Raw genomic sequence first — 12,792 nt, forward strand, 5'->3', positions numbered from 1 at the left:
CTACTTGTGGTCTCGAGCCGTCGCTTTATGACGACGCCTTCGTCACAACGGGCGGCCGCCTCCTCGGGCAGAGCTGTGTGCTCCCACTCTGGACTCTGGACGACAGACTATCGAAGAGCCCTCCGCGGCCACGCGCTGACTGAGGGTGCCGTCCGCTCGCCCCTGGCCAGGGTGGTGGTGGTGGCCCAGGGCTGGTCTCAGCCGTGGAGGCAGGGGTGGGTAGGGGAGGGCTGAGGGGGCACATCGGCCTCTCCACCTGGCACTCCGCCCCGCCCACCCTTTCCCTTTGCTGACAGCTCCAGGAGCCACGTGCAAAGGGCACCGAAGGCCGAAGCTCCTGCTAGCCGGGGAGGGGACAGCCCAGGGGACAGGCCCCGGGAGGCTCACTGCGCAGAGGGCGAGGCGGACAGGGGGAGTAGTTTCTGAGCGGGGAAGCCCCTCCGGCTGTCCCAGGATTCGGGGAGGACAGGTGGGTGGGGAGAACACCTGCAGAGGACCTGTTCGACCTTGAGTGAAGGAGCACTCTGGGAAGGTGGCCCCCAGCTGGGACCCCAGGCCCCGCACAGTAGTGGGAAGGGCCCCGACCCCCCAGCAGCCCCTGCCCTGCACAGCACCCCGTGCCTCTCCTGCAGACACACCGCGATGCCCAGCAGAATCCACATGTGGGAGAGAGCAGATCGGGACAGAGGCTGTGGCCTGCACTGCTGCCCTGTACCCCACCTGGACCCCGGGACGGGTGAGAAGGACCAGGAGGAGGCTTCAGTGAGCTGAGGCATCTTCACGCAAGGATGGGACGTGGGACAGCTGACACAGCGCGGAGGTGTTGAGCTTTTAGCTGGGAGCACTGCGCAGTGCCTTTGGGAAGAACGTGGTTCTGGCGTCTTCGAGCAGGCTGGGGTGCCCTCGCCCTCTCCAGCTCCTCCCGAGGCGGGACGCCTCTGCTTGTGTAAACACCCAGGCTCCGCGCGCGCATGCCGTCCGGCGGGGCCATGTCTGCCTGGGTGTCTTCACGACCTCTGTGTCCCCAGCAGCCACACCCGTGGGGGACCATCTGGCCTTGGGACATGTCCAGGAACAGTCTCTCCTCTGTATCCCCAGATGGAAGACCCCCAGACCTTGACCCCTTCCAGGACTCGAAGAGACCTGGGCTGGAAAAAGGAAGGTCGAGGCGGCCCCGCTGACCAGGCTTGGGGTGCTCTCAGGCCCGTGCTTTCCTGGGGAGGCGCCTGGCCCCAGAAGTGAGACCCCCACCTCTCAGTGGGGTCGAATCCTTCCCGGGACTCCTGAGCCCCCTCCAGGGCCCGTATTCTGTCACAGGCAGGGAGGCCACAACTGGCCCCTTGTTGACTTTCACGTCCCTGACGCGTGGGCTGTGGTGGCCGCCGCAGGGCAGGGCCGGTGCTCTCTTTCCTGTGCCCCCCGGACCAGCAGGGTCCCCACGACCGTCGGCCGAGTGAAGGTGCTCCCGGCGACCCGGCCGCACATGGCGCTCCGGTGGGTGTCAGGGAGGCCTCCCGGCCCGTTCCTGGGGCGCGGGCATTCGCTCTCTGTCCCCGTCCATGCCCCTGCCGGTCTGACTCCCTGGTCTCCTGCGCTCCATCCAGGTGAATCCCGGGCCTCGCCCTTTGCTCGTGAGGAGGCCGTGTCATGGGAGGTCGGGCGGATACAGCCCATCCACCAGGGCCCACTGGAAGGAGACCGTCTACCAACCGTGACGCGGTCACGCCGAGCCCTCTCTGGCTCTGCTCTGAGCACACCACGTCGCGGGTTTGAGGAAAGCAGAGCAGAGCAGCCCCAAAGGAACGGATGGTTTGGCTCCCAGGCCCGGAACCCTGGTGGGGGGCGTCCTCAGGTCTGGACACCCCACATGGGGACGCGGGGAGTGGAGAGGCCTGACGCAGCTGTGGAATCCACTCAGGGCGGCAGGGCACGGGCTGGGCCCCACACGAGCGTCTCCACCCCAGCGGGCAGCGCGGGTGCTGCGGTCCACACCGGGAGGGTGGGTGGTGTCTGCGTCCACGTGGCAACCCCTGGAGCCAGGCTGGACGGGGGGGGGGGGGGATGTGGGGGGAGGAGGCTGAGGGAGCACGGGGAGGGGCGCCCGTCGGGAGGCTGCCGGGCCGGGCTGCTCCTGGGCAGCACGGGGTGAGCTGGCCTTCTGCCCGGCCCCGGCCAGCCCGCACCAGGAGGGAGCCAGCAGGGACAGCGGGACGATCCCAAAGCCGGGAAGCCGCGGCAAGGGTGGGCACGTGCAGACGGCCACAGGGAGGAGGGCCGCGGTGGGGCCGGCTGCGCTCTGGCGGGACCCAGGGGGCTGCCTTCGTGGGATGCCCCCAGCCCCCCCCCAGGCTGCGGCTGGCCCCCCTCCTCTGCCGTCAGGGAGCCTCCGAGAAGCGGCTCAGCACTTTCTCCTCGGAACCGCATCACAACCGCACGAGGGAGGCTCTGTGGCTGGACGGCAGCCAAGCAGGCAGATTACGAGCAAAGAGAAGTGACCGCGTGCCCGCCACCCGAGACACGCGGGTGGCCCTCAGCCTCCTCTCCCGTCGCCCTGTCCCTGCCTGGGCAGACACCTGGGCCCTGGGCTCGCCGTTCCCCTCACCGTGCAGGGACGGGGTGCTGGTTGCCCAGCCTGGAGGCTCCGTCTCCCGTATGAGGGGGGCTGCTGCTCGGCGGGGCGGGTGTCGGACGGACAGCTCCAAGGCCACGGAGACCTGCCCGCCCACCCCAGAGGCCCCTCCAGCCCCTCCCTTGGCAGGCCCTCCCTGCCCCGACCGTGCCTCCCCTCTGCACAGCCCGCTCCCTGCTGTGGGCTCACCGGGCCCCTTACCGGCACTGTCTGGGCGGCGGCGATGGGCTGCGTGCTGGCCTCGGTGCCCGGCTGCTCGGGGTGGGTCTGTGCTGGTGTGTACAGGGTCAGGCCGTGCTCCGGGGGGACCGGAGTCTGGCCCGAGTAGTCTTGCGTGGGATGCGGAGGCGGGGGCGCATACTCGGCGGGGATGCCGTTCTGGGGCGGAGGGGGGTACTGGGCAGGGGGGTAGGGCTGGGCCATCGCTTCAGGCGGAGCCGTGGCGTCCTGATTGCCCTGCGGAGGGAAAGAGAGCGGGCTGGTTAGACGGCTCGCAGGCCTGGACCCTCTGCCCCCTTCTGAGAGCTCACGGGCCAAGCAGTGGTTTCCAGAAGCACGGCCCAAGCCCTCTGCATGGGGGGGCCTCCCCGAGATGAGGCACCAGATCTGAGCTGTTGGAGGGCCCTGCCGGGGTGGGGGTGTCTGGGGGGCCCCGGGCTTGAGACCCCTGATGCGTACTTGTCAAACCCACATTAAGCTCGTGCAATTGTAAGAAACAACACCGCGTGCCCTTGGGCACCCCTCTGCCCCGTATCTGCCCACGGTGAGCCCTGGAGAAGCCGTCCTGCCGGGAGACACGGATCCCACTGAGACACGGATCGGGACGCGGTAGCACGGGGACCCTCTCGTCTCTCTCAGAGCCACGCCTCCTCCCTCCTGCCTTATGAAGCCCACTTAAGCCTCGGTTTCCCCATCGGTAAAGCGGGGGAAGGAGGACCCCTTCCCAGCCGGAGGGAAAGAGGATCAGAGTCGGTCCCACAGAACCGGGAGCCCGGCACCACAGGGCCCCTGTCACGGCCCTGACGCAGAGATGCTGTCTTCGGGGCATGGAAGATTCCGGCTCTGTCTCGAGACACCCCGAGCGGATCTCTGGAAGCCCCCACCCCATCCCTGAAGGCCCGCTGCCCCAGGGACTTCTAGAAGCCAGGGCCCTGGGGCAGGGTCCCTGCCACAATGCAGGGCAGAGGCTCTTCCCATGAGCTGCTTGGACCCAGGAGTCTCGCCCTGGAGCTTGTCGGCAATGCAAGTTCTCGCCTGCACCCCAGACCTCCTGCACCTGGGCACCCATGGGAACCCCGACGTAGCCCCGGGAGAAAGCCCCTCAGCTCCAGAGTACGGACGAGGGTCCTCGTGCTGTCGGCGGTGGGGTGGGGTTCTGGCTTCTCCCGCTCGTTGCTCCCCACTGAGGACACAAATGGTTGTGGGGGGAGGCAGGTTTGCTGCAGCCCCTCTGAGCAGGTGAGGCACTCTCTGGCCTTCCGAGGGTGTCCTTAGGGGAAAGAGTGTCCCCACCATCTGGAAGGACAAGTGCCATCCCTCACTTGAGCATCTCTCCAGTGGGGACGGACCCCTGTGCAGACGCGGACAGCCTGCCCTTACGGCCGCCTTCCTGACGTCTCAGCGAGGAGGAGCCCCACACCCTCCCGCGCTGGCCCGGTCATCCCGGCCTGGGCCTGTTTCGGTTTGTTTCCTTGCCCATAACCGGTGAGACGGTGGCTCGTTCCAGAGAACACGCCCAGCCTCGCTCTGTCTTCATCCTTACTCCTCAGTCGGCTCATAACTATTCTCTGGGTGTCTGAACGGGGGCAGGGACCAGGCCCGTGGCGCTGGCGGGGAGTGGAGCAGGACGGGCAGCCCCAGCCTCTGCGGGCTCTGCCGGGCGGGAGCGAATGCAGACCATTACCCGGAGTGCGAGGTGACCCGAGGGGCCCGGCCTCCTGAGGTCGCTGGTGAATGTGCACGGGCCCCCCGCTGGACCTTCTGCCTACAGCGGGCCCTGCCCCCACCAACTGACTGTCCGCCTGCCCAGCTCCCTGCTGGCAGGAGGCTTGAGGCCAACTCTCTGCCAGGAGACCAGCCCCTTTAAAATCCCAGTTGCAGCCTCTGCTCTCACTGCCCCTAGCTCCTGGGGTGACCCCTGACCCCGATCAGCAGTGGCCTCACGAGCAGAAAAGTTCCGTCCCACCCTCTGCCTGCAGAGACGGGGGCAGCATCTACGCTCCAGACAGCGGGAGGGAAACACGCGTGTGCGTCACACACGTACCACACTCGCTCAGGAGTGCACGCCCTTCGCTGGGCCCCCCTCCCCCCCGCTGCTCCAAAGTAGCCCACAAAGTCCCATTACCGACCGGTAGCAAACGTGGGCGGGAGAAGAGGCGGGTTCGGGGGGAGGTGGGAGCCGGTGGGGGTGGAGGGGGACCCAGGCTGGTATGAGGCTGGTATGGACGGAGGCCAGGACGGGGGAGGGGGGGAAGTGGGGGGAGGAAGAGGAAGAGGAGGAGGCCCGGGTAAGGGAGACGGCGCTGTCAGCAGCCTCGAGAGATCAATTAACTGATAAATATTTGATTAGAACCTTCACTAACTCACATCTCTCTGGTGCCCCCACGTCCCTCCCTCCTCCGGCGTCCAGGAAGGAGGGGCTCTTCTGCATCTGCTCCTTCTCACCCCGGTCCCCGCACCCTCCTCCCCGGGTCCCCTCAGGACTGGTGACTAGTGACAGCAGCCACTCCCACCGCAGTGGCTCCCGGGGCTGGAGCCCAGAGCCCAGACCCTCAGGGAGCCTGTAGTAAGCACAAAGGCGGGACATGAGGGTGGCACGTTTGGGGCTCGATGCCCCGGTCTGAAGGGGTCTGGGTGGGCAGGAGGCAGCTGTGAGATGGGACATGCAAGGCCATTGGGACAGGATAATAAATCAGCACATCTGTGCATACCGTGCTTTCTGCACACTAACTCGCAGAATCGCCCTCCAACCCACCAGGCGATCCATATCCCCATTTCACAGCTGGTCAAAATGAGGCATAGGGACTGAGCGACACGTCAGGCTGATACGGAAGGAGTGGGACAGCAGCACGGATCGCCTGGCTCTCGGATCGTCCCCTCTGCTCCTGCACGCACGACTGTGGCCCTTCAAAGGGGGCTGGGGCGGGGCACAGAGTCAGCCCAGGGATAGAGTCAGAGCTTGGGATACATGGGGAGGCCTCCCTCTTGGCCACTGGGTGGTCCTGGGTGACCACTCATCCTCTTCGAACAAATTCTCTCATTGCAAGAGGTCATCACGGTGCCTGGACAGACGAAACGCAGACTGAATTCTAGCCAGTGTGATCCGGTGGCTCCTGGGGGAGAATGCCACCGCCCCTGCCTGTGTCTCCTCCCCCCACGCTGGGAGTGGCTGGTCAGTTGAGTGGCCCCCACCCTGGCTGCTGATCCCATCCCTGGACCCCTCCCCGGGGCGACTGAGTGGATTTACAACCAAATTTTCCCTCGAGGTCCTGCTGTGCAGCTCCGACCGAGGGCCCCTGGACCAGACGTGGACGGAAGAGCAGAGGGTATCAGGTGTACCCGAGGGCGTGAAGCGCCTGACACAGAGCACAACGCAGCCAACGCTGTCATATTCCTGTTCTTCCTTCTCCTTGGTCTGCTGGGGCCAGAGTGGAAGAGAGGCTTGAGCTCTGCGGCATGAGCCGAGCAAACTCCTTCTGCGAGGCTGGGGCTCGTCTCAGCTGGCCTTGTTTCAGAGCAGCCTGTGAACACGTCTGGCTCCCAGGGGACTGGAAATTCCCAGAGCACGAGGGCCACTTGCTGACTCTGCTCCCATAGCCCTGCACTCAGCACCACACTCTGCAGCACTCAGAAGAGTCTCAATGCACATCAGATGAGTGGATGTGTGCAGAGATGGGTGGTGGATGGAAGGATGGTGGATGGAGGGATGAACAGACCAACGGACAAATAGGCAGATGGATGGATGACGGATAGGTGGATGGATGGATGGATGGGTGGATGACGGATGGGTGGATGATGGATGGATGGATGGATGGGTGGATGGATGCATGGATAGGTGGATGATGGATGGATGGATGGATGGGTGGATGGATGCATGGATGGGAGGATGGATGGGAGGATGGATGGGAGGATGGATGGTGGATGGATGGATGGATAGATGGATGACAGATGGGTGGATGATGGATGGATGGGAGGATGGATGGATGGATGGAAGGATGGGAGGATGGATGGGTGGATGGATGGATGGATGGGAGGATGGATGGGAGGATGGATGGTGGATGGATGGATGGATGGATAGATGGATGACAGATGGGTGGATGATGGATGGATGGACGGGTGGATGGATGGGAGGATGGAAGGATGGGAGGATGGATGGGGGGATGGATGGATGGATGGATAGATGACGGATGGGTGGATGACGGATGGATGGATGATGGATGGATGGGTGGATGGATGGGAGGATGGATGGGGGAATGGATGATGGAAAGGTGGATGGATGGATGGATGGGTGGATGGATGGATGGGAGGATGGATGGATGGATGGTGGAAGGATAGATGACGGATGGGTGGATGACGGATGGGTGGATGACGGATGGATGGATGATGGATGGATGGACGGGTGGATGGATGGGAGGATGGAAGGATGGGAGGATGGATGGGGGGATGGATGGATGGATAGATGACGGATGGGTGGATGACAGATGGATGGGAGGATGGGTGGATGGATGGATGGGTGGATGGGCAGATGGATGGGAGGATGGATGGATGGATGGATAGATGGGTGAAGGGTGGGTGGATGCGGGGTTGGATGGATGGGTAGACGGGTGAAGATATGAGTACATGAACAGTCATTACCCCACTGCCTCTACAAACTTACTCCTCTCTCCTATCATCACATTTTCTGGATAGAACTGATAAGATCCAGCTCCTCCCACTTCACTCCGCCGCCCACACTCCCAGAGAAAAACACAAAGTTACCCTGAATGATTCACTTGAGATCACGGACCACTGACTGAAGCAGTTTCCGTATTTCCTCCCATCCAAGGACTAACCAGCCCCGCCCTGCTTAGCCTAGGAGATCAGATGAGACGGGGTATTCAGGGTGGTATGGCTGAGTCCTTGTTTCCTGCTTTCTGCAGAAAACAGAGGAGAATGTCCACACTCACCTGATGGCCTGTGCGCCTCATAGCCTACAGCCCCGCCCTTCTGACCAGTGCACGCTCACAGCCCGACGACTCGCGGCAGTCTCTCCGGTCACAGGTGTGGGAGAACCTCCTGGACCCAACTGCCCCGTCAGCCTACACGCCCCACTCGCTGTTTCCCTACAGAACCGAGTCACTGGGACGAGCTGCCTTAATCTGCAGCCTCTGATTCCTTGACTCCCGCTCTTTCTTAGGCCCACTCCAAACTGGCTTCCCTGGCACCGTTCCCCGAAACCACCTTTGTCAAGGTTCCCACATCTGCCACGTGGAAAACCTCACCGGACCTGGTCCCTCAGCGGCACTGACTCCTCTTTCTGGAAACACTCTCCTCTCTCGGTTTGGTCAGAACACTCTGTTGGTTCTTCTCCTTCACCAGAAGTTCCTTCTATGTCTGTGTTTCCGCTTCCTTGCATCTCCCCAACCTGCAGGAGTTGGAGGCCCCCCAAACCCAGTCTTTGGACCCTCTCTCCTATGGCCAGAGCTAAGGTTCTTAGTCTCAATTTAAAAATACCATCTGCGTGTTGTCCGCCCCCAAGTCGTGTCTCCATACTGGGGTTCCCCCCCAAATTCCAACTGCTGTCCGCTGTCTGTGCCCCTAATACATAATTCGAGCTTGACTTACACCTGAGAGGGCTCCTGCTTTCCTCCTCGTTGTCCCTATCAAATCCGCCTCTCTTGAGGTCATCCCCTGGCCACAGGCCAGTGCTCAGCCCCACACTTGGGGTGATACCTCTCTTTTCATCCTTTCCAAACAATCAAGCAGGAAGTCCCGTCAGCTCTGCCTTCAACCAGACCTAGAATCCAACCATCTGGTTAACTCGCAGCTCCCAGCTAGGGCTGGCCCCCGTGACGTCCCCCCCCCTTCCCGCTTCTGCTTCGGCCCCTACAACCCGTCCTCTCTAAGTAAACTCAGGGCGCCAACAGGGTCTCTAGGCCTTGCATGACCTTGACCCCCTCCTCTGGGCCCTCCTGTCCTGCTTCATCCCCCTTGAGTGCTCTATGCGGGACACATCCCGCTGCCCCTCGCACGTCCAGTTCTGGCCTCAAGGACTTTGCCCTGGCTGCTCCGACGGCAGGAACGCTGTTTCCCACACACCTCATGGCAGTCTCCCTTCCTTCCGTGTCACCTTCTCAGGGAGGCCCCCTTACAATGGGGGTGCCCCAGTCTGCACTCCCCACCCTGACCCAGTTCTGCCCTTCTCCATCTCAGAATCCCGACGCGGCCAGCGTGTGCTGTCTGCCTCCTGTCCCGCCCGTTGCCGAATCTCTAACACCCCGAGCGCGAGGACGTGCAGCCGGACCGCGACCGACGGGCACCTAGTGATGAGTGGCCGTGCCGTGACAGTGCTCACCGACAGTGCCACGTGTGCCCCGAGCGCCCCAGCACAGCGTCCCCACAGCAAGCCTGGAGACGGGCCTCCACGGGAGACTGAGCCTGCCCGCCCCGAGCCCCCGGAGTCGTGCCCCTCCTCTCCCGCGTGGGCACGGTTCTGCAGGCAGGTATTGCGACGGCGATTCTTATGGAGGGAGGACGGAGGCGCAGAGAGCAGCACGCCTGCCTGGGGCCCCCGACGGGGGAGCACACAGACCCGTCCCACCCCCACCCTCTAGGCACGCCTGCCAACTTCAGAAGCAGGGGTGGGACGGCGCGAGGTGAGTCTGGAAGCGGAGGGCGGTGGCCTGCCGGGCTGTGCCAGCTCCGGCCCCTTCCAGCTCCCTCTGGCTCATGAGGCCGGCGGGAGCGTCTCTTCCCAGCTCCAGGTTTGGGGGCCTCACGTTGGCAGCCTGAAATCGGCCAGAGTGGGAGCAATGACACCCTGGGAACCGGCGCATTCTACCCTTCAGGGCTGGGTCTGTCCCTGGAGAGGCACCTGTCAGACGCCAGCACACCGCCCCCGACCCGCTCGTCACTCTGCGGGGTGGCCGCAGGAGCGGCCCTGGGGCCGATGGCGGCGTGCGGAGACGACGCTGAACGTGACGCCCAGCAAAGCAAGAACGAACGCAGCCCAGGCAGCCCGCCCCGCATTTACAGTTGAGTCAGGTGCTGTCCGCGTCCACCCGGCAGGACCCCTCCCCGAAGGCAGCAATGGATGCTGGAAGGTGGTAAGTTCCAGAAAGATCCATGTTCACACGTCTGGCAAAGGGTAACCGAGGAGGCAGGTGTCGCATGTGGCTGGGGCTCTCTGAGTGTCCTAGTGTTCACCCAGTGTCCGCCCTCCGTCCGGCCAGCCCGGCTCTCCCCTCGTCGCAGGGTGACGGTGCGCACCGCTCCCCTTGGCCTCCGGTGTCCAGAGGGCAGGCAGTGGGTCTGGGGTATTTACTCCCTGGGAGGCGGTCTCAGGCTTCTCTGCCCTGGACCAACGGGGACCGGACCTCCTCTGCAGGGGGCCCGCTGCAGGACCCTGCCTGCTTCTCGGTCCCACTTGCTGCCTCCTCCTCACCCCTTGTGGAGGTGGAGACAGCTCCGTCGCCACCAGCTCTGGGGTCTGCCTGGTCCCCGGCAGGGCCCTTCCACACACCGTCCAGACACGGCTGAGAAGAGTCTCCCTGTAAGTAAAGTCGCCTGGAACCATCCCGGGGAGCGAGGGAGCCACGGATCGCCTTCTGGATCCTGACGATGTGGAAGGATGGACCAGGCAGGCAGCTCTGCAAGGGGCGGGGGGGCGCGGGGGCGACCGGCCTCTCAGGGATGCCCACCCCCCCAGCCCTGCCCCGGCGAACTACCTTGTCTTGGCCCCGCACTCTGCAGCCCCGCCCTTGCTACCAGGACCCTCGACTTCTGAGTGGTGCTGGGCTCAGCCTCACCTCTTGGTCTGTGGAAGGGGGACAGTGACCTGTCTGCCCGGGGGAGAGGCTGGGCGGGAGGACCCTTCATCTTCATCTCTAAGATCTAGAGCTAAGAACCACCCCCCAACAAATGTCTGCCCACACCCCCGGCCGAAAGCATGCCCTACCCCAGCCTGTTCCCAGGTCCCTCGGCCGGTGTGTTCCCGTCCTCCAGGGTGAGGGTCCCTGCTGAGGTGCTGTGATGAGCTGGCGGGATGCCAGGCAAGCAGGGGTAGGGGAGGGGAGACTGGCAGCTGACGGAGCCCCCCCGGACTCTCCTGTCCACCCAGTCCCTCTGGCTCCTCCCGCTCACAGTCCCTCCAGGACAATCAGGCTAATTGGCTCTTGGACTCCTCACCCCCAGGACGGAGGGCGCCACATGCCCGGGGCCCACAGGCCAGGCTGCAGTGGGGAGGCCGGCGGCAGAGGCCGGGCAACGAGCCATTTCTCCCGCTCTGGGCAAAGCCGGCTTCCAGACAGGCCGGAAGCAGGCGGGGCAGGATGACCCGGGCACAGACCACCAAACTGCACGGGTGTGACCCGCCGCCCCACTTCGTACAAGGGCCCCTGCCTCAAGGCGCGGGACCCTCCCTGTCACAGCCACGCGCCACGCACTGATATGTCCCTGGCACCAGGACACACAGAGCTGAACAGGCTGGGGTTGGCCCCACACCGGCAGCCAGTGGGGCCTGCTGCCCTAGGAGCCCTGAAAACTCAGGGACCTCCTGGTGACTCAAGAGTTGGGGGTCACAAGCTGCATCCCACGGAGGGGACCCGAGCCACAAGCCACGTGGCGAGGGAGCAGGAGGTGCGAGGGACTTGCAGCACGGAGCGGCTGTTGCGTGGATGCGGCGGAGGGCAGTGGGGAGAGGGCCCCAGGGCTGGGTCTTGGAGATGCCACGGCTCACGCCCCCGTAGCCAGAACCATGACGGGACGGACAGATACCGAGCTCCCAAGCCCGGGCACAGCCTGCCTGTCCACAGGCACGCAGCGTGTGACGATTCACAGGGCCACGAGAACAGGAGGGCTGGTTTCCAGGAGACGCCAGTCCAGACAGCCTCTCTGAGCATTCCGGAGCCGGCCCCCAGCGCTCCCCGGGTTCCGTGCAGAAGCAGTGTTGGAAGGGGAGGTGGGCTGAGCTGGGGCTGACCCCCGGCAGGCAGCAGGTGTGGTTCAAGTCCCTGAAGCCTCCAATGAACGCTGAGCCAAGGGACCTCATGGCTCTGACCTCCCAGCCTGGAAGGAGGATCCCCACCCCCCGCCCCGGCCCGCCGTCCCGCCGTCCCAAGCACACACAAGCCCGTGGGTCACGTCTCAGACTGTAGGCGACACCCAACCTGGCCGGCCAGGCAAACGGGGACTCTGCTCTCTCTGCCTCCCCGACAGGCGCCCCCGCTCGGTTCTGCTCACGACCAACGCAAGGCCTCCCTCAGTCTTGGAAAAGCTCTGTCAGAAAGCTCTTCCACGCACTGAACTGAAATCCGCCTTCTGGAAACTTCCACCCAGCGCCCAGCCCAGCCTCGGGGCCTGCACCAGCTGCCGTCCATGGACTCACTCTCCCACAGCCGGCCCTCTGAGGCACGGAGAACGCAGCACGGCCGCGCCCATTCTTCCCCAGCGCAGGTCTGGGAGTGCATCATGGTTGCTCCCTTCTTACGGGTCAGGGGACGCGGGCGAACGGCTGTTTGGATCTGTGTCCAGGCCGATGTTCTGAATCGTCAACCCTGGCTACAGCGCCTTCCCTTTCTTGGGGGTGGGGGGGCCTGGCAGACACTCACCTGCTGAGAAGGAGGCCCTCTCGGGCTGGGTCTGCCCGGGGATGCTGGCTCGGGGGCCACAGCGGGAGTCTCATGGAGCGAGGGGACCACTGGAGAGAATGCGGGGACAGGGCCATGGGAGAGCATCTGGACGCTCGGGGTGACCGGGGGGAAGGAGGGAGAGTGGGAGAGACGGCGGAGAATTTTACTGGAGCGGACGGTCTTACTTTCTCTTTTTAATGTGCCAACTGCTAGAAAGTGAAGTTTTGGGGAGAAAGATGAAACTTCAGAGAGGCACGGAGACGAAGACGGGCCCGCGGTGATGCCGACGGCACAGGCCGGAGCCCGCCGACTCCCATTCGCGGCGAGCCCACGCGC

At 64.2% G+C, this 12,792-nt stretch overlaps 1 protein-coding gene across 9 annotated transcripts in view; it reads right to left on the reverse strand.

Moving 5' to 3' along the window:
* RBFOX3 (RNA binding fox-1 homolog 3) overlaps nt 1-12,792 on the reverse strand; it is a 391,647-nt gene that overhangs the window by 16,855 nt on the left and 362,000 nt on the right. For all 9 annotated transcript variants that reach the window (XM_045986475.1, XM_045986472.1, XM_045986473.1 and 6 more), the window contains one exon: nt 2,831-3,085. In XM_045986475.1, the coding sequence (XP_045842431.1) occupies nt 2,831-3,052 (222 nt within the window). In that variant the 5' untranslated portion in view covers nt 3,053-3,085. The remainder of the gene's footprint in view (nt 1-2,830; nt 3,086-12,792) is intronic.

The sequence above is a fragment of the Meles meles genome, chromosome 18 (assembly GCF_922984935.1).
Source record: "Meles meles chromosome 18, mMelMel3.1 paternal haplotype, whole genome shotgun sequence".
Classification (NCBI taxonomy): Eukaryota; Metazoa; Chordata; class Mammalia; order Carnivora; family Mustelidae; genus Meles; species Meles meles.